At 34.6% G+C, this 19,817-nt stretch overlaps 3 protein-coding genes and 1 long non-coding RNA gene across 5 annotated transcripts; 3 read left to right on the forward strand and 1 right to left on the reverse strand.

Moving 5' to 3' along the window:
- Window positions 1–2,790: 2,790 nt before the first annotated feature.
- LOC106105848 lies at window positions 2,791–5,678 on the forward strand. The gene is made up of 4 exons (XM_013286304.1): window positions 2,791–3,615; window positions 3,696–3,818; window positions 5,276–5,622; window positions 5,672–5,678. The coding sequence occupies exons 1-4, from the start codon at window positions 3,505–3,507 to the stop codon at window positions 5,676–5,678; spliced, it is 588 nt and encodes a 195-aa protein (XP_013141758.1). The 5' UTR covers window positions 2,791–3,504.
- LOC106105879 (PR domain zinc finger protein 5-like) lies at window positions 5,629–10,612 on the forward strand. 2 transcript variants are annotated; one of them, XM_013286337.1, is made up of 6 exons: window positions 5,629–5,848; window positions 6,742–6,953; window positions 8,407–8,522; window positions 9,243–9,458; window positions 10,099–10,210; window positions 10,297–10,612. In XM_013286337.1, the coding sequence occupies exons 2-6, from the start codon at window positions 6,927–6,929 to the stop codon at window positions 10,375–10,377; spliced, it is 552 nt and encodes a 183-aa protein (XP_013141791.1). In that variant the 5' UTR covers window positions 5,629–5,848; window positions 6,742–6,926; the 3' UTR covers window positions 10,378–10,612. The 2 variants fall into 2 exon arrangements, with proteins under 2 accessions (XP_013141791.1, XP_013141790.1); XM_013286336.1 differs by having other exon boundaries at window positions 8,415–8,522.
- A 1,062-nt stretch (window positions 10,613–11,674) lies between these two features.
- Window positions 11,675–15,616, forward strand: LOC106105881. The gene is made up of 2 exons (XR_001225764.1): window positions 11,675–11,762; window positions 15,220–15,616. It is a non-coding gene; the product is annotated as an uncharacterized LOC106105881 (long non-coding RNA).
- A 1,708-nt stretch (window positions 15,617–17,324) lies between these two features.
- On the reverse strand, window positions 17,325–18,823 carry LOC106105849. The gene has a single exon (XM_013286305.1). The coding sequence runs from the start codon at window positions 18,288–18,290 to the stop codon at window positions 17,325–17,327; it is 966 nt and encodes a 321-aa protein (XP_013141759.1). The 5' UTR covers window positions 18,291–18,823.
- Between the last annotated feature and the right edge of the window lie 994 nt (window positions 18,824–19,817).

Below are 19,817 nucleotides of genomic sequence, written 5' to 3' on the forward strand. Positions count from 1 at the left end.
CATCATAAGACCTGTTGTATTGTATGGATCTGAATGTTGGGTCACCAAAATTTTTACGGTAAGTTTACGTTTTTTTTTTAATTTCATCCCCATTGAACCATATCATATTACCCACAATTTAATTCAATAAGTTTTGTAGATTTGGGCATGTAAAATGTTGGTACTCAACCTCATGAGGGAGAATCAAGTGAAAAGACTTCTCCAACCTGCCTTTTGTCCCATGACATGTCTAAGAAAAACAAATCGTATCATGAAGATTCTGCAAGATAGTCGCTTTCGTTTAGTTTGTGTTTTAACTGCCTTAACCCACTGGCAGTGAGTCCACAACGAAACTCAGTCTAGTACTCACAAAGTAAATAAATTTGTTATATGCAAAGAAAAGTTTTATTCCAAACCGAACACTGCGGTCATTGGTCCTTCAAACCGAAAACTGGCCTAGAGAAGAATGCTGGTAAGAAGAAGCGCATTCACAAGACGAGGTAAGCCAACCATCCACCATATTCCCCAACCACATGGTAGCGTTTACGTTAATATTGTGATTTATTACCACTTTCGATTCTTCGAAAAAGTGAATCGCTGTCAATCACCAGCTGTCACAGAAACAAGAAACTTGAAAAATTACATCTATTATGCCAAGCGGTGTCTGCGACATCAGTAAACGCCTGAACGCGACTGCGACACTCACGAACCTTTCCGCCTGGTTACCGGCCAAGATATATCCGTGCCAACAGCAAAGACAATAAAAATGACAGAGGAAACCTGCCGCAATAACACCAGAATAAACCTCGATCTTTGACCAACTTTAACATGGTCGCAGAAGTCAAGATTTCGAGGCTACCAACTTTTACCGCGGTAGATGGAAATAATGTTGGTAGTTTTTGAATATAAAAAATAAAGTGAATGTGGAGGGTGGCCGCCACACTAGTAAAAGTCGGCCGTCGGAACTCGAACTGTGCACCCTTTTTTAAAACAAGTGTTTTTTTTTCGTCTTCTCATCGCCGCATCCTTTATAAGGAGTTTTATTTAAAAATCTTACTAGCTAATACAAATTGTACAAGCAGGTGGTGTTAATTTAAAAACTCCATGCTCCGTGGCCCGAAGTGCGAGGAGCAAAGCGACCGCGAAGAAAGCAAACTAAGTACTTGCCATGAAGATGAACACCAGATACATCAGAATTTTTTTTAAAAGTATTTTCATTGTCCAGCATAGTGAACTAAAATAGTTCATTATTTCTGTCAATATTATTATTATTACTGTTATTACAAGTATGTAAAAAAATGTATTTCTTAATAATTTTTTTTTCTTTTGCTTCCCCGGAGATGAGGTAGGGAAACATATTTCTTTAAGTATGTAAGCTAGTGTTAGTTTTTAAAGCAGTTCCTTTTAAAAGTTACATTGAAGCTTATTATCCGAAACAGATGTGTTCTTTTCTCACACATCCCGCACTTGACTCCTCAATTTCTAAACAGTGTCCATTTTTTAACAAAACTAACCCTCTCTGAACTAAAGTAAATAAAGTACTAAAATAAAGTAAATGGGTCACTTATACAATGCAGCAAATGGTATAAGAGAGTGATGATTGAATTTATATTGGGCAACAACTTGGAGAACACCCTTTTCATAAAGAAAATCCCATAAGAATAAACAATCACAGAGTTTTATCAACCAGTTTTGACAGATATGCTCGAAGAAGGCAATAACACATCAGGCAGTAATATTAGCTGGGTCAATCACTTGGAATAGATGAACAGTATTCAGTATACATCATAGACATACATAAAAGTATAGCCCATTGAGAAATCCCATCTGCAGAAATCTACAAAAAACATTTTTTTTTATAATATAAGGTGGCAAACAAGCAAGCGGCCACCTAAATCCACCGAAATGGAAAGCAACCGCTGCCCATAGACATCTGCAATTGCAGATGCGTTGCCTACCCTTCATCGACGGAAGAGACGCACGTAAAGAGGACATTTCCCCTTTATATGTGTCTCCTCCACAGTCAATTCCACTTTTCCTTTCAATCCCTCCCTCTTAAAAAAAGGGTGGAAAGGAAAAGGGACTAAAATTAGGCCTCCGGCAATATCAGAACATTTTGTATCATAATTAGATATGAATATGCATTTAAAGTTATTTTAATGATTGTCACTATTATTTTTTGTTTAAAGTCAGTTTGTAAAATACAAATACAAAAAACATCACTGGTTTTGATTGTCTTCAAACTCTATATAAGATTAAAAAAATCTATTAATGTGTAAATCCACCAACCAGGTCCATTTATCGGAAAAATGTGACAAGCCAGAGCTTTCATTGTGTAAAAGACATAGAGAAACATGTTCAAATACTCAGCGCATTTACAAAGTGGACAGATGAGATTAGTTTAAAAATTCAAACTTCCATTGACAAGATACACATGGAGTCGTAAGGAATGTTTAATTATAGTTAAATTTGATAAACATTGACTGACAATACCTTTAAAATAAAGGTAAAAACAACATTGACTTTGAAAGCAAACTATCCAAACCTCCACCTTTTCTTGGACTTTAAAATTTCTTGACATAAAACCAAATGGACACTTGATTTCACTAAAATAGCGAAATAACTACCCAATGATAGCCATCAACTTATATATTATCAACCATCGCAAAAAGTAGAAGATGCAGACCAACAACACATTTAATTATATTGAAAAATCCAATAATTCTTAAAGTTACCCAATTCAACAGTAAATGCTAGTCAGAAAAAAACGGAAAAACGATTGACAAAGAACCAATCAACTTGGCCAAAAGAAAATTAAATCTTCGTGATTTCGTCATTTTACTGGACGACAATAACTTTATCAAAACATTTCAGTCTCCTGAAGTACACAACCGGTGCCATCTTTTAATCACGTATTGATTTTTATTGTTCAGCATAATAGTGAACTAAAATAGTTCTTTCTTCTTTTATACTTTATATTGTATTTTATATTTGTATTAATACACATAATTATTTACCAAAAAAACTTGGAAAAAATGCGCACAAAAGGGAAACTGATCGCAAAATCGTTCTATGTATTTATATTCCTGGATTTAAATATAAAAAAAAGAATCGGAAAATCTGGCGGGGAATGTGACATTATGTTTGATATTTTACAGAGTGTAAAACATTATGATTTGATGTTAAAGTATAAAAGCAAAAAAAATAATTTAACTAAACATTAATACAAATGGAAATATTTATGTATATTTTAAAAACAAACTGTTTCAATTAATAGCAGTAAAAAAAATACAATTGTTTAATTTTACTGCTTATAATACTTTCTCAATTTGCTTCGAATGATAAAAGGCAGCAACATCAAATGTCAAGTGTCACTTGTCAAAATACAAAAATTGCTTTTCGTTTTCGTTTATATTTTTGTGCGTATTTTATTTTGTAGGTGCAATGCAAATCTGGTTACTGAATGTTTACTAAATGCAAGCGGAAAGTTTTTCACATCGAGTTTAAGTTAATTGGAACGTAGAAATGGGTACAAAAGAGGAAATAGTTATTATTTGCCATGGTTGTTTAAGTGCAGATCGAAATGTAACTCCTTTAGGTGAACTATCTGGTTTATTTAACATCCTAATGCCACAGGTAATTTTATTTCAAATTGTAAACCAATTGAAATTCTTTAAAAAAATAGTGGGTTAATTAAAAAATACATAATTTCACAGATATGTATAAATGAAGGTGTACAACTCTGTTGGGAGTGTAGAAGTATATTAAAAAAGACAAGGAGATTCCAGCAAAGGATTCAACAAGCTCAGATATTAATGCAAAAACCTCATCTCTTAATTGTAAGTATAACAAGTAACAATTTAATCGTTAATTTCTATCCAACAAATGTTTTTTTTTAATCCAGGGCTAGCATGTAGGCAAGTAAACTCTTTTCTGGTTTTCCTAATCAAAATATTGAGAAATCAGTGATTTTTGCTGGCATAAATGTAATTGATGTTTTTATTGTTCCTTTCTACTGCTGTTACTCTTTGACACAGTTCTGTATTTTCCAAAGATTAAGTTATAGAAGTGATACTCCACTTGAAGTAAGCAGTTTCCATGACATCTTGATTTAAAACATCTCTCACGTCATCCCTGCGGAATACAATAATGTTTTATTTGATAACTACCTGTTTCCATGCGGGTACATCCACATGAAATTGTAAAAATTTTATTTTACTGTTTACATTTGTCTAATTAAAAAAAAATAATAAAACAAAAAGGATAATACACTATTTATTGATTAAAACAACTTACAATTATTACTGAAATAAAAATAAAGGTAAAAACTCTTGGCCAAAAGGAAAAGGCTTAGCTGATGCGGCCTCCAGCTTGTCACTGAAGGCCGTGCTGGTTTTCAGCCTCCCCTAAACTACTATAACATGGTTCAGTTTATGATATAGGGGGTAGTTGAGGTATAATATAAGCCATCATTGCACTTACGAGTGTGTGTTGCTGTGTGTATGTGTATGTATTTGTGTATTGTTGCGTAGGCTTGTGTGCGATGAGGGAAAATATATATATAGGGATATATATAATATACATATACATACATACATAGTGTTTAGTATCGAAAATTATCGATTTATTCTTAGTTGCAAATGTCAAAATTACCATTACCGTAATAACACTGCTTCTTTAATGTTGGCAGCTTGTAGTTTATGGTCCCTTTTCCAAATGAAGGTTTTTACCCCCTAAGTTTAATAGCATGAAAATATACAGCCTAAAGCATCTCATAAGTGTAAGGCAATTTATTTAAGAAAGAATTATTAAAAAACATGCTGTGATTGCTGACGTCCTAAGCCACAAAGTAGTTTACACTTTATTATATTAGTATAGATTGTTACAATATGTACAGTCAGAGTACTTTGCGGTGTTCCAATTATAGAGAAATTGCCTTTCCCAAGAAGACAAACTCTACACTTTCTTTTTCAATTAACCAATCATGTATGTTGTATTAATGACAAGCTTTCGTCAGCAACTCCATCCGCTTGTTTTTAAAAAATACCAAATCAAGTAGCCTATGTATTCTTCAAGACTATCCTCTACATCTATGCCAAATTTCATTGACATCCATTCAGCTGTTTAGGCTACAAACTCTAACATCCGTCCATCTAAACTTTGATGTTTGTAATATTAGTATTGTAGAATAATAATGAAATTAGCTGTATAATTACTAAGTAATTACAATAAATACAATTTGTTGTACTAAATGATTTTTAGGTTAATTTTATTTGCTTTATTTCATTTATTCCAGAACTATTCTATATCCAGTCTATCGACGTTAAAATCAAAAATTATTGACAGTAAATGTATTGTACATGAGAGTTACAAAGAAAATAAAGGGTTATTAGATTTGAAAATAGAACAAGAATTAGATGAATCTTCAGATGATGAAATATGTGAAGATTTTAAGGGTAGGAAAGAAGTTACAGAGATAAAAAATGAAGTTGTCGAACATTTAATGAAGGACACAAAAATTGAAATAGAAATTGAACAATCCAATGTTTCTGTAGATTCAAATGTAGATAATAAAATAAATGATTCTAGTGAGGATGAAATAAAAGAAATAATAAATAAGAAATCAATTAAAAGAAATATAAGGCCAACGAAATGTAGATATGAAAAAAATGATCTTTCTACGAGAATTGAGAAATTAAATGAATTTTATGTTAAAACAAATTTGAATTACGAAGTACTAAAAGAGGTTATGGAAAAAAGATTGTCTTTAAAATCTAATTTGAAACTTAGATATTTTTGTAAAATATGCCATATTGGATTTCGTCTTGCAATCGATCTAAGGAGACATGAAACTGTACTACATTTACCGGTTTGTAAAATGTTACTAATATTATAGACTTGAAATTGAGTGTCGGTGGCTCAGTGGTTTGAGCACTAGACTTGTAATCTACAGGTCTTGGGTTCGAATCCTGCTGTACCTGTTTCGATTTTTCGAATTTTCATATGTATATAATTTACCCAACGTTCTTACGGTGAAGGAAAACATCGTGATGTAGCACATATCGGCGAAGAAATTCAAAGATATGTGTGAAGTCAACCCGCAGTGCAGCGTGGTTTGACTATGGCCTAGTCACCCTTACTTAGGGTAGGCTCCGAGCCCCTCGGTGGGGACCTATAGTGAGCTGGTGATGATGATCGCAGAACTGTTTAGCCTCGATTTGATTACTATGAGCTTATGTGGATTATAAACTAATTGCTGTTCGCGGCTTCGTCCGCGAGAAGTAAAAACTTTACTATTTGTAAAAAACATAGCCTATGTTACTCACAGATAACATAGCTTTTAAATGGTAAAACAATTTATGAAATTGGTCCACTAGTTGTTGAGTTATTTCAATACATATCTTTCTCTAAATACAAATCTTTCCTCTTTATAATATTAGTATAGCTGTTGCTCGCAACTTCACATGCGTTAAATAAAAAAAATATAGCCTATGTTACTCACAAATAAATTACCTTTCTAACGGTGAAAGAATTTTTGAAATCGGTCCAATAGTTTTTACGTCAATCGAATACATACAAAAATCCAAATCTTTCATATTTATAATATTAGTATAGATATACTAGCTGTTCCCCGCGACTTCATCCGCATGAATTTATAAAATGCGTTATTTTTTCGTAGTTCATCTGTTTTTTAATAATCTACGGTAAAGTTGCAATCATTTTGAAATATACAACTGATCCTATTTTATTATTCTCTTTTAGATAAATGGACCATACAAATGTTGTGAATGTGACGTAAAGAACACAGGTAGATTGAACACAGTATCTGAACTGCAGCAGCATTTGACCACACATTTTATTTACAAATGTTGTTTATGTGCGGATGTATTCAAGACTGAGGCTTACGTGATTCGTCATATAAAAATTATACACCGATATCAATATCGATGTTTAGAGTGCAGGGAATACTATTAGTAAGTACTAGCTGTTACCTGCGACTTCGTCCGCGTGGTATTAGAAAACATACGAACTATATAAATAAAAAGCTATGTATCCCAGGAACCGGACAATTCTCGGAGATGGTCCTTATCCCATGTGTACTCCACACTTTGTTTTATATCTGTGCCAAATTTCAATAAGATATGTTGAATCGTTGAAGAATGATCGAGTAAACATTAAAAAACTGAATGAATCCCACGGGAACCATAACTATTCCCGGGATAAAAATGTGTTCTTCCAGACTATGCTTTAAACCTATGCCAAATTTCATGGAAATCCGTTTAGGCTACAAACGCTAACAAACATCCATCCATCGTAACTTTCGCATTTATAATATTAATAAGAAATAAGATTATTGATTACTAAAGAAATATCAATTTTTAATACAAGGTGTGAAAAAAAAGATTACATCATCATCTCCCCTACTTTATCCTACTAGGTAGGGTTTTCGTCCTCCAAATAACACTAACATCCGTCATCTCAGTCACTCCCTTCATCATGTCACCTTTCACGCAATACATCCATCTCTTTCTACGTCTTCCTCTACTTGTGTACCTCTACACTAACTAACGTCGTTCTTGTAACATGCGATTCATCCCTCCTATTTACCATGCTAACCCTTCACACCTTACTTTCTCTACCACTAGGGCTACTCTCAAACTTCCTCTAATATACAGTAGAACCTCGATAAGTTAAGTCCAAGGGAAACACAAAATATTTTAAGTTATAGAGGTTTAAGTTATCAAGGGGCTATGTTAGGGATAGGATTACAGAGGTATGTACCCTTGTTCCTGTTTTTGACCGACTTTCCAAAAGGAGGTACTCAATTCGTCTGTATGTTTTTTTTATTACTTGAATGCCTCATGATTGGTAAATGAAAATTAAATTATCATACTTAATTGTTCAGGGACATTGCAGGTTTAGTTTACTTAAAAAGTCTGTGATTCTTTTGTTTTAAACATTTTTTTTTAGATTTGATTTTCAATGACAAATAGAATACATTATCTTTTATGATGTTACATTATTTTATAAAAGATCGTGCAAGCAGAAAATATTGAAGCATTTTGTTTTGCACTCGTTCAAAATTTCTCTTCGACAAATTATTTTATGTTATAAAGGTTGTGGAAACGTTTAAGTTACTAAGTTAGGGAAAAATGGAAGACTTTAGAAGAGGCCTATGTCCAGGGACAAGCTGTAGATAGTGGTTTAAGAGTCGCCAATATCTAAGAAAAAATAGATGTAGGTAAAATGTAAATTTAAAATTAGACTTACAAAAAAAATCAAATGTACAATCTTCAGCAATAAAGGCTTTAATATTATTATTTGGGCTCTGATAGGAAGGGAACATATTTTTTGAAGTTATAGAGGTTTTTAAGTTACCGAGGTTTGAGTTATGAAGGTTCTACTGTTCTATTATAATGAATACAGTTTTTCAGTACGTACAATGAAATGGTGCAGCATTACGACAAAATGCATCCCCAGTTTACTTGTGACCAATGCGGAGCAACGTGTAGATCTAAGAAAGCGATAGAATCTCACATAAAGTACGTATTGGCTATTATTATTGTTTAAATTAATATTTACATGACACTAACTTTCTCCCGCGACTCGAAATAAAAAAAAAACTAAGTAACCTATGTGTTCTTCCAGACCATACACTACTATGCCAAATGTCATCGAGATCCGTTCAGCTGTTTAGGCTACGAACTAACAAACATCCATCTAAACTTTCGCATTTATAATATTAGTAAGATTAGTAAGATAATGTGATTTTACAATAGAATTAGGAGCTTTTATAACATTGTTAAATGTTTTTTTTTAACTATAAAAGAAGTTACCGGTGAAAAATCACAACGTCTTATCTTAACAGTGGTAGAGCCAGCTTTAACATGTTCGCACTGTACGGCTCTCAGCAATACCACGACCACACAGACAGGCGTCAAGTGGAAGCAATTCCGCGTACAGTCTGATGAGTGTCCCTTTCTCTTTCCACTCTTTTCTTAAAAGAAAAGGATGGGAAGGAAAAGTGTATATGACGGTGGAGGAGACACATAGGAAGGGGAAATGTCCTCTTTATGTGCGTCTCCTCCGTCAATGAAGGGTAGGCAACGCTGCAATTGCGGATGTTTGTGCAACGGTCGCTTTCCATTTGAGTGGATTCAGGCCGCTTGCTCGTTTGCCAATATTATAAAGAAAATTCAAAATCTGACTGACGCCGTTTACTTAATGTAGTTGATGGTATAAGAAAGGTATTTTATCACCAGGTTCAGACATCTACCATCAGTTTGTGATGTATGTGGTCGGTTGTGCTCCAGCGGCACAGCGGTTGACTCACACAAACGTTTACACCATCCAAAGAAACGTAACAGTGTTACTGAGTTATCTTACTGCGTAGAATGTAATATGCAATTCGATAATGTTTATAAATATAAGAAACATCTTTATCACGCGGTAGCACATAAGCCACGTGTGCCAATCAAGTATGTATCCCCAAAATATTATAACCTCTTAATAATTTTCTCTTTAAACCATATAGAATTATCATTAAATTTGGAAAGTGGCAACACTTTGCGCACTGATGCAATACGATCCAAAAACCATAGATTTAAAAATAACTTCTTATGATTTTTTATTTTTTTTTTGACTTAAAAAAATGTTTCTGAACGATACATGATATACTTTTTTATCACTGGTCATAAAAAATGTAAATAAAAAGTAAAAAAGCTTATAATCAATATATACATTTTTGTAAAAAAAAAAGCTAGTCTTTTGGATATTTTGGAAGTGGAACCAATAGCTTTTAAGTTTACAAGTACGAGCGGAATAAGGTATCCTATAAAAAGATAAAAAAATCAGTCAGTGGTACAAAGGTATTTTTTTTGTATTTCCTTTAACAATTCCAAGCTGTAGGCATGTGCAAGGATATGGTTCACAATCGAATGGCAGAATTCGACTGTGAACCATATCCCCAGACCGCAAGATCGGTAGTCCGTACCACAAACCATTAGCGCTTGTTATGAATAAGGCGGAGATTATCTCATTGCAAGGGTCAAAGCAATTTTTCTGTAAATTGAACACCGCGAAGTGGTCTGACTGTACCTTGAAATTGCATCATTTTAGAGTTCCTTGTCCAGGTTGCGACAGAATATTCAGCTCCAAAAGATCCTCGAATAATCACTACAATTTGGTACATTTGAAGAAAACTAAACATTATTGTCAGCTTTGTGATAAGGTAATAAAAGAAAAAAAAAACATAGTTAAATTAACTTCACGATTTATTCCCATTAAAATGTGGTTTTAAAATTATAATTGTTACAGTATTTCGCAAGATCATGTGCGTTACGTAATCATAGACAACGAATCCATGAGAGAAAACACCTAACCAAAGACAAGATGTAAGACGCATGGAAGGAGTAAAAAACTGAATTGACTGGACTATTCCAGACTGTAAGGTCCATTCAGATTAGATCAGTTGTATGGACGTGATGAAAATCCATCCATACAAACGAAAATGCAAGAAACTAAACTATTTTATCTCCGTGGACACAAGTTGGTACAAAACTTTCTTTGTAGATTTAGGCCTAAAAATCTTCAGCGCTTTAGTTTTTGTGCAAAATAAAAATGCTTCCAATAAGATGTTCGTTTTATTTAATTTTATACAACTAGCTTTTTAACTGCGACTTCAACCCAACCGCGCGGAATTCAAATAAACTTAGAAAATTGCTTATTTCAATAAATTAAATTTTCTTGTTCTACTCTGCATCTGTGCTGATCAGTGTTGCCGTCAAATTGTAAAATCTACGACCTATGGCTGAAACCCTTGGGCTGTAGCGGGTGCTACGACTTTTCGTAGATATACAATAATTCATAGGTTTTCTTTAATTAATTCTCTTTTAATTTGAGTTTTAAGAAGTCGTCTGTCAACAATGATTTGTACCAGGAATAATGAAACTGAAATAAATTATTTACGAATTTATAAAACAAATGCGGGACAATTTTAACACAGTTCATTTATATTCAAATGTTAAATTAGCGATATCTAGCTACATAATGTTAATAAGTCCTCCTTTTTTGTACCACGGCACATCTTTTCCCATACAAAACGGCTATTTTGTACGATGTACACGGCCGGGTGAAAGATTTCATTGGCAACACTGAATAATCTGTCAATGTCAGATTGTAACTTCAAACTGTTTATCGTGTCTCGTTTTTTTCGACTTAATTGTAAATAATGTTTTGTGCTTTCGAATATAATGGGTACTGGTATTCTAAAATATGTTATAAGAATTTTCGCATCCTAGCATTTATTGAAAACAATTTAGTTCAATTGGAGACTAAATATAAGTATAAAAGTGGAAACAGTTAATATTTGCTATGTTTGTTTGAGTGCAGACCGAAATGTAGCTCTATTAGATGAATTCAACGAAATATTTCAAATTTTAAAACCAAAGGTAAATTATATTTTATTATAATCTTACTGATATTCTAAATGTGAAAGTTTGGATAGATAGATTACTTCTGTTTTTATTAATACCATGCGGACAGACCGACTGGCAAAAGCTAGTAATTCTATTATCAAAAAATATCAGAAGAGAAACAGCTTGTGTTCATTTATGTTCTGTTTAATATTGGATAATTAGAAAAAACACCTAAAATTCCAGACATACATGTATGAGAATGTACTTCTCTGTTGGGAGTGCAGAAGTATATTAAGGAAGATGTGGAAATTCCAGCAAAGGATTCAACAAGCTCAGATATTAATGCAAACACCAGAATTCCTACTTGTAAGTAAGATTTAAGTTAAGTGGAGGCAATTCTGTGTACAGTCTGATGAATGTGGTGCCGGAGGCTCATCTTTAGTCCCTTTTCCTTTCCACCATTTATCTTTTAAGAAAAGGGTGGGAAAGGAATGTGGATTTGAATTTGCATCCTCTTTTTGTGCACCTCCTCTGTCAGTTAAGAACAGGCAATGCAACTGCTATTGCCAATGTCTGTGGGCAGCAATCACTTTGAATGTGAAAGTTTAGATGGAAGCTTGTTAGAGTTTTAACCTAAACCATTGAATGAATCTTGATGAAATTTGGTATAGATGTAGAGCATAGTCTCAAAGAAAACAGGCTGTTTACTTTTTTTAATGCCATTTACACAGAGTCTCGGGCAAAAGCTAGTAATTTTAAGTTATTATCTTTTAATCAATAATTTATAGTTATCTAGCTGATGCCCGCATCTACAAATTCGAAAGACTTGGCCCAAAAGTGTAAATCAATTCTTGTTCTAAGTTGTTTCTTGTCCATATAATCATGTGGGAAAAAATGATTCTTGATTCACTTAAATCTACTTAGCTCATCATTTCTCTAATTGAATCATTTTTAATTATTAATGTTGGAACCTGGCCTGTAAGCCTTATGCAGTTTGAAATTTTATTTAACAAATGCAATTTAACAGTGGTAGAGCCCGCTTTAACATTTTCGCACGAATGGGCCAGCTCGCCAATAATACCACGACCACACAGAAATCAGGCGTGAAGTGGAAGCAATTCCGCGCTTCATGTGATGAGTGTGGTGCCAGAGGCCTAATTTTAGTCTCTTTTCCTTCACCCTTTTTTTCAGAGGAAAGGATGGAAAGAAAAAGTGGATTTGACGGTGGAGGAGACGCATCAGAAGGGGAATGTCCTCTTTATGTGCATCTCCTCCGCCATCAATTAAGGTAGGCAACGCATCTGCAATTGCGGATGTTTATGGGCAGCGGTCGCTTTCCATTTCGGTAGATTCAGGAGGCCGCTTTGTCATTTCCCACCTTATGTTATAAAAAAAAAGAAATAAATCATGTTCCTTGAAGCCGAACATACATAATAAGATGTGGCTCAATTTCGTTTTCAGCAGATTGGAATGTTTTGTTTATTTCCATATCATAATAATGCTCCCAGTTCCCTGTATTACGGAACGAATATCCAGTAAAATGGCCTGAAGTAAAATTGACAGCACCAATTAATCTTAAAATAATTAAAAAAAAATCGTTTTAATTTCACACTTAATTATTTCATTACTATCTGTGTCTAATTCCCAATTACAAATGTCAAAATACCAATTGCCTTGCTATGGCAATTTTGCTTCCTTGATGTTGGCAGCAACTTATGGTCTCTTTCCCACATTAGGGTTATTATCCAAAATATTTACTCGCTAAGTTTAATGGCATGAAAATGAATAGCCTAAAGTGTGACGTAAGCGTAGGGCTTTTTATTAAAAAAAGAAGTATCCAAAAATATGCTGTAATTGCTGATATCTTAGGCAACAAAGAAGTGTGTGTTTACGCTTTATTATAAAATAGTATATAGTATTTGTTGAAATAATTATAATATAGAAGAAAAAATAATGTTACTCCAATTTAATAGACATTGTATTTGTGAAAACAAAAAAACAATTCATCTTTGACGAAAACATTGACAGAATATTTTTGATTAAAAAACTCAGAAATTCCAAGGAGTATTTCAACAATATAGACTTATAGTCTATACTAGTGCTAGATGTTATATTAAAATAACATCTTACCGGTATTTCCTTCAACATCTTTGAACTCTAATGATGTTCTGAAATCTTACACCGCATACCAGGTTTATCGTTCGGATTTTCGTGAACGTCCTCATCAATGAATCCCTGGCTGATTTACACGGGTCATCAATCCATTACAATCTTTAGTAAAACATTTTATTTTTTTAAGACAGGGCCAAAAGTTTAGTGCTTTCTCTATAGTGCTGAATCCCAATTTTGCTATTATTCTGTTCGGTGACATGAGAACAGATGTGTACTCTTTGCACAGTCGTGAACACTCTTCCCTTGTATGCACACTCCATTCGCAAAGCTTTATGGACGAAATTAAAAATACTGTCATATCCATTCAATGTATATGACAGTATTTTATTTTCTGTTTGTACATTAGGTTGAGGGTCATACCAATTTAAAAGGAGGCGTGCTCGATTAGTGTAAGTTTTTCTTATAGCCAGTAACCAATGTTTCGGTAATAAATTGGAGCATGCTATGCGGATTTTTTTTTATTACTGCATCATACAGTGGGTGATCGATATTTGCCGATTGTATTACTTGCGACAAAGAGTCGAAAGAGCAAGATTGAACGAAGAAATTTGTATTTTTTATGTTAACGGGCTGTGTTAATTTTGAGCCATTTTCCAGAAAACATGTGTTATATTTTCTACCTGTGCCATGTTTATTATCTAATCTGGCGTTAATTAATTGTATTTCTGCAAATTCACCAAAGCATGTACTTTTTTTTGTCAAATCAACACTTAACCTCTTGTTGATACACGGAACTTCATAGGCGCTGTCATAGTGTAAAGCAGTTTCAAATCCCGACAGTAAGAATGATCCCATACGACCGATATTTCTTAAATACTTTCTTTCTCACTTTCATCATCACCTTTTCTAGAGATAGCACCATTGACAAATTCGGATTGTGGTACTTGTCCCTTTTTTTGCCGAAGGGGAATACGTTACGCATACTCCGTGCCTCGGGGCAGACACGAGAGTTATGTGGGACTCTCCCCCCATAATAGGCGGCATACCTCACTAAACCCCTCCGTTCCCTCCTGGCCATTGTAGTGGTACTTGCCCTCCCCAATCCTTTACCGACCATAAATCAGGGTCATGCTGACTTCTTTGGGAATTAACCTCATACTAACAGGACACGATTTGTAAATTGTCCTGCTTACATGTTACTTCTTTTTCACGTATTTTTGTCTCATCGTCTTGTCGTTCCTCATTTTTATGTCTCGCGGTGTTGGCAACAAAGAGCAAGCTTCAGCAGTCTATATCTCTTAAGTAACCAAAAAGTGATTAGCACGAGGTAGGTCTTTTCGCAAAACGTTTGTTTTGATATCATTGAAATCCCTCGATGGCTCCAGAAGAGGCATTGGCGTTCATATTAGGAGTAATGCAATTCGTCCAGAGTGGAAAATTCTACAGCTAGTGTCTTCATTAAGGGAATGAAGGCAGGAATGTAAAATGCATTCATTTCTCGCCCTTCTATCAGTTGAAGAAGATGTTGTTAATATATCGTCGACCCAATCTGCAACGGATTTTATTCTGCTACCATCTGATTCACATTGAACATATTGACCGAGGTTATCAACAGGTCGTAAATGTTCACTGTCTGCGGTAGTATCAGATCATTTCTCAAAGCAATCCCTGTTTTTGTCATCAAAGTTTCGAGATTATGCCTTATTTCTAGAACACTAATCTTGGATGAAACCTCCTTGCCAGCTTTGTTATGTTTGATGGGAAATTCCACAGTGGAATCCAAGTATTTTTGCCTCGCAACTGCAAATGTGGAAATCAGCAAGTTTTTGAAATACTCCAAGTCTGATGCTTGTATCATAAGTGGAACACATCTGAGGAAAAATTGACTTCAATGTGGGTAACGGATTTCCAACATTTCCATGAAACAGCATGTAATATATGAGCGATGTCAACACGAAGATGTGTATCAAAATATGTTGTTTTGCTTTTAATGTTACAAAACACTCCTGAGTATATTTTTTCAGGGATGTCTCATTGAATTCCCTGCACATTGCATAGAGAAGTGCTTTAGAGAAATCACAGACAACTTTGGTTTTGGAGTACCTGCACGCAAAAAAAGATGAATTCACGTCATTATGCCTTTCTGATAGCATCTGATGAACTGGTATTGTTATGTTATCAAAATTAACTACCATGCTATACAGGAAAATAGGGCTTGCTTTATTATTTCGATTTTTTTTTACTAAGCTACTTGTAGCATCTATCATCACTGTGCTATTGATTTGTTTGCAGTATTCTTTGTATGCATGAAGTTGAGATGGGGAGCGATAAACTACCATGAATGGACGCGATGTATTTTTTTCCTATGAATTCTGCCTGCTCTGACAATGCTTCAATTGAAGCATTCAGATCCTTTGATACTAAGTCTGTTCCTAGGTTATTATCAACATGCTGTTTTTTTGCTTGACGCATAACTGTTGCATTTGGAAGGTGTGGTGGCTCCTTATCTCCCAGTACCATTTCTTAGCGGGCCTTACTTTTCCGAAGGTTAGATGCACCTTCATGCACTAATTCTTTTGTACATCTTTTCGTTATTTAAAATGGACATTTTACTACCTTGTGAGTAACATCGTTTCGTGTATCTTGTGTTAAAACTTGGAGAATAATCTATCTTTATCGGCTGGTGCCTCTTCAATGCTTTGATCCTATTTTTACAAAAATTTCATCAACATTAACCCCAAATTGTAATAAAATTACACATGCCGGTCGTGGTTTCTGAAACTTTGGTACGCTTAAGAACATATGCGCATGGGATTTTCGTTTGGCGTGAGTGGAAATCAGGACAAAATTATTCCATACTCCTTTCTGCAGTGTAGGTTTTTTGCTTTCAGGGAGATCTGTAAATATAAATCAGTATTGAATTATTCTAATATATTTGTTGTGCAAACATTGCAGGAGCAATCTCCGACAAACGACAGATTAAATTCTAATAAAAATATTTCTTGGCGCAGTTACATTCTCCAACTTACTAGTAGACCAGCAGACATCAAACAAGAGAGTATCTTTTCAAGTAAACATGAAATGTAAAAGAAATAAAATTTCTTGCTTATGTTATATTTCTAACAAAAATATGCAACAAGAACCTATGAATAAATAGTAAACAAGTCTAGTTTTATTTAATTAATCCTTAAATTAATTCCATAGAAGCGTTAACGGACATTATAGCGTCAAATACGACGTCGACTTTTTAAAGGAAAAGACAATATTGGTCTGCTAGTGATAAAAGAAAGAAAACATACTTAAGGGCCTAATAGCATCCCATTCTTCCTTTGTAAGCTGCACCATAAATAATTGTTGACCCTTTTCTGGCATATTTTTTCCATTCGAATACATTTCAAAGTCATCCTCGGATTCGCTTGTATTGTCAGACCTTGTGTTGGAGACGTCTGCTGATAATGGAATTATTACGCCTTTTTCTTGTCTTGCGAGGGTCAGGATACTTCGCCTATCCTGAACTATGTTATATAGGTTATGTTGTTTCCATCTATTATTTAAATTTATGGTCATATCCTTCCACACGGTAGCCGCATAGTTTGGCATTTCTGACGTAGAAAAGTTTTTTACACATTGCAATATCACAATTACTGTCAATAACTTCCTTTCCAATTCCTATTTTGATTTTGTCTTCATTGTCTGAGACATTTTTGTCATTTTTGAAACGAGTTGAGAATTTAAAATCATCTTTTTTTTTATAATCATTCATCTCTTAACAAAAATTTACATTAAGTATTCTCTAAACATCTGCTCGCTCGCTGTTTAGCTGTTTAGCAAAACAATTGTTAATGTGATGTCCCGGCTTCTTGCAATAAGTACAAGATTTTTTTTTTTTTTTTCAGATGATGTACTAGGTGTAACTGATGTAGAAGCACTTGATATATTTGATGACATTATCTTGGGGCATTGGAAATGCTTATGACCTAAAGCACTGAAATTAAAACACTTGATTTTTCCATCGGTGCTTTCTCTTTTTTTTATGATTGTTTTACTTCCTTCCTCATTCATTTTACTATTTCTTACAACTTGCTGGTTAGTTGTTGATGGTGACAGTTTTGTGTAAATAGAAAGGAAATTGATTAAATTTTGGGAGAGTATGTTAGCGTTTGTTGCAGCTGCTCGTATTTGTGGATCGGTTATACCCCTAATTACTATTGCTACTATTAATTCTTCAGATAATCCGGAAACAATTTGAAGTCGTAATAATGAACGACGTGCATACTCCGCATAAGTCGGGTAACTGTCGGAATTTGTGTTCATAACATTAAACAAGATGTCCGCTATGTCTACGCGCCGAGGACACAACGCCTTAAATTGATTTTTAAAATTTTGCCAAGTTCTATCGTTCGTAACCCACTCGTTTAGCCATATTCGAGCATCACCTTTTAAGCAGTTTCCAATACGTGCTAAGCACTCTCGATCATCCCAACCATTTGACGAACGTGCGTATTCTACTTTATCGCACCACGCCTCAAAATTATGTAGCGATGGGTCAAAACTAGAAATATAAAGGTTTGACCTTACCTCCGAAACTGCATTTATCGCATCAGCGATCTTATTTGTTACCTCCAACACGCGGTCGTGTTCACTTGATGTTACCGTTACTGCAGACGGGAAACTAGCGGGTGACGATAGAACTTGGACGCAGGAGTTTTGTGTGATGGCCACGTCCTCATGCGGCGTCTCTGAGTGTGCTTGCACTTGGGGGTCTTCTCCGTTACCGGCCATCGAGGAACTTGAAGTACGCACTGAATTGTCCTCTAGGGCATTTAGACGAGCTAACACTACCCTGAGTTGCTGCTGCAACCCACTTTCCGCGCACTCGCTCACTCGTCCTTTTCGTCTTAACTTGGGGGGAATGATTACTTTAAAATCCGAATACCACTTCTGATATTAGAGGACTAAGTGTCTCCGAGAAATGTTCCGCGGCGCGTTCAAAGAGTAACTGACTATTCAAAACTCGGCGTCACCCCAGCGGTCGTGTGTTTAAAATCATTCGGTTATTTTTAGACCAATAACAAGCATCCATGTATTTTGTTGAGCTGATATAGACAAAGACCTACCGTTCTGCCACCCTTTCAGTGTTACCATCTAACATTATATTGTTTACATGTGTCAAATTATCAATTGCAAATATCAAAATGACATGATGACAAACCATGAAAACCTTTCTCCTTGATGTTGCCAGCAACTTATGGTCTCTTTCCCACATTAGGGTTTTTATCCAAAATATTTACCACCTTAGTTTATTGGCGTAAAATATATAGCATAAAGCGTGACGTAAGTGTGGGGCTTTTTATGAATAATAGCATTATTCAAAAATATGCTGTAATTGCTGACATCTTAGGCAACAAAGAAATGTGTGTTTACGCTTTATTATAATAGTGTAAATATTTTGTAATTTCCGAGGTTTAGTTGCGTACTGTTATGAGCCTCGGTTTGAAATTGTTTTTAAAAAAAAGAATACAAGATTAAATTCGACAACCGTCTGGGTTGTTTGGGTGTTGGGATGAGACTAACTGGTCGGGTAGCGGAAAGCGGTATATATGGAGTATGAATATGCTAGGTAAGCAAGGAAAGGGTTTGTGTCTGTACTATAGGATGCAATCAAAGGATATAACACCTCCCCCCAGTAAACTAAACTACGGGATGATTGTTGCGGAGTTTAGGATTACGTGTTTATTCTGATGTTGGGAAGTGGGATCTGTTCAGGGGATGATCGTGGTTTGGTCGGCTTTGCTGGTGGAATTGGATCTGGGTTTGGAGCCGTTCTTGGAATTGGATTGATGCTCGGGAAGCGAAAAGGAAGACGGTTGTTGTCTTTATTTTTAACATAAGAGTAAAACTTAATTACACAAAAGACAATAATAAGGCTTAAAATTAAAATAGTAATGATTGAATAATGAGTTCCATATTTTAAAATATGATTTTCGTTTATTAAATTATCTGTGTTATGTGATAAATCTTTTAATTTAGATTTCGTTTCAAAGGTAAAGGTATCAAGATCAATATTCTGAAGAGAGATTGGAGACTCGTTATTCAATTGTTCTTGCACCTTTTCCGGGTTACAGCAAGTGTCGTTTATAATGTTGAATTCTGTATGGACGACAGGAACATTTATTTTAATATTGTTAAAACTTGGTGTTAGTTTGGTATTTTTACAATATGCGACGCAGTTATATGGTATATTTAGGATGCCTGTTCCAACGATGTTTGTTTCTACGAGTGTGTTATTGGGACACTCTATGTTCAGCT

Source organism: Papilio polytes, unplaced genomic scaffold, assembly GCF_000836215.1.
Source record: "Papilio polytes unplaced genomic scaffold, Ppol_1.0 DF822622.1, whole genome shotgun sequence".
Lineage (NCBI taxonomy): Eukaryota > Metazoa > Arthropoda > Insecta > Lepidoptera > Papilionidae > Papilio > Papilio polytes.

Excerpts from the sequence above, each read along its gene's own strand:
- LOC106105848 (XM_013286304.1), top strand. The coding sequence starts at position 3,505 with ATGGGTACAAAAGAGGAAATAGTTATTATTTGCCATGGTTGTTTAAGT. Across the intron at positions 3,616-3,695 it reads TTAACATCCTAATGCCACAG|ATATGTATAAATGAAGGTGT; the intron begins GTAATTTTATTT and ends ATAATTTCACAG. Across the intron at positions 3,819-5,275 it reads AAAAACCTCATCTCTTAATT|AACTATTCTATATCCAGTCT; the intron begins GTAAGTATAACA and ends CATTTATTCCAG.
- LOC106105879 (XM_013286336.1), top strand. The coding sequence starts at position 5,729 with ATGGAAAAAAGATTGTCTTTAAAATCTAATTTGAAACTTAGATATTTT. Across the intron at positions 6,954-8,414 it reads GAGTGCAGGGAATACTATTA|TACGTACAATGAAATGGTGC; the intron begins GTAAGTACTAGC and ends ACAGTTTTTCAG. Across the intron at positions 9,459-10,098 it reads AAGCCACGTGTGCCAATCAA|AGTTCCTTGTCCAGGTTGCG; the intron begins GTATGTATCCCC and ends GCATCATTTTAG.
- LOC106105849 (XM_013286305.1), bottom strand. The coding sequence starts at position 18,290 with ATGGCCGGTAACGGAGAAGACCCCCAAGTGCAAGCACACTCAGAGACG.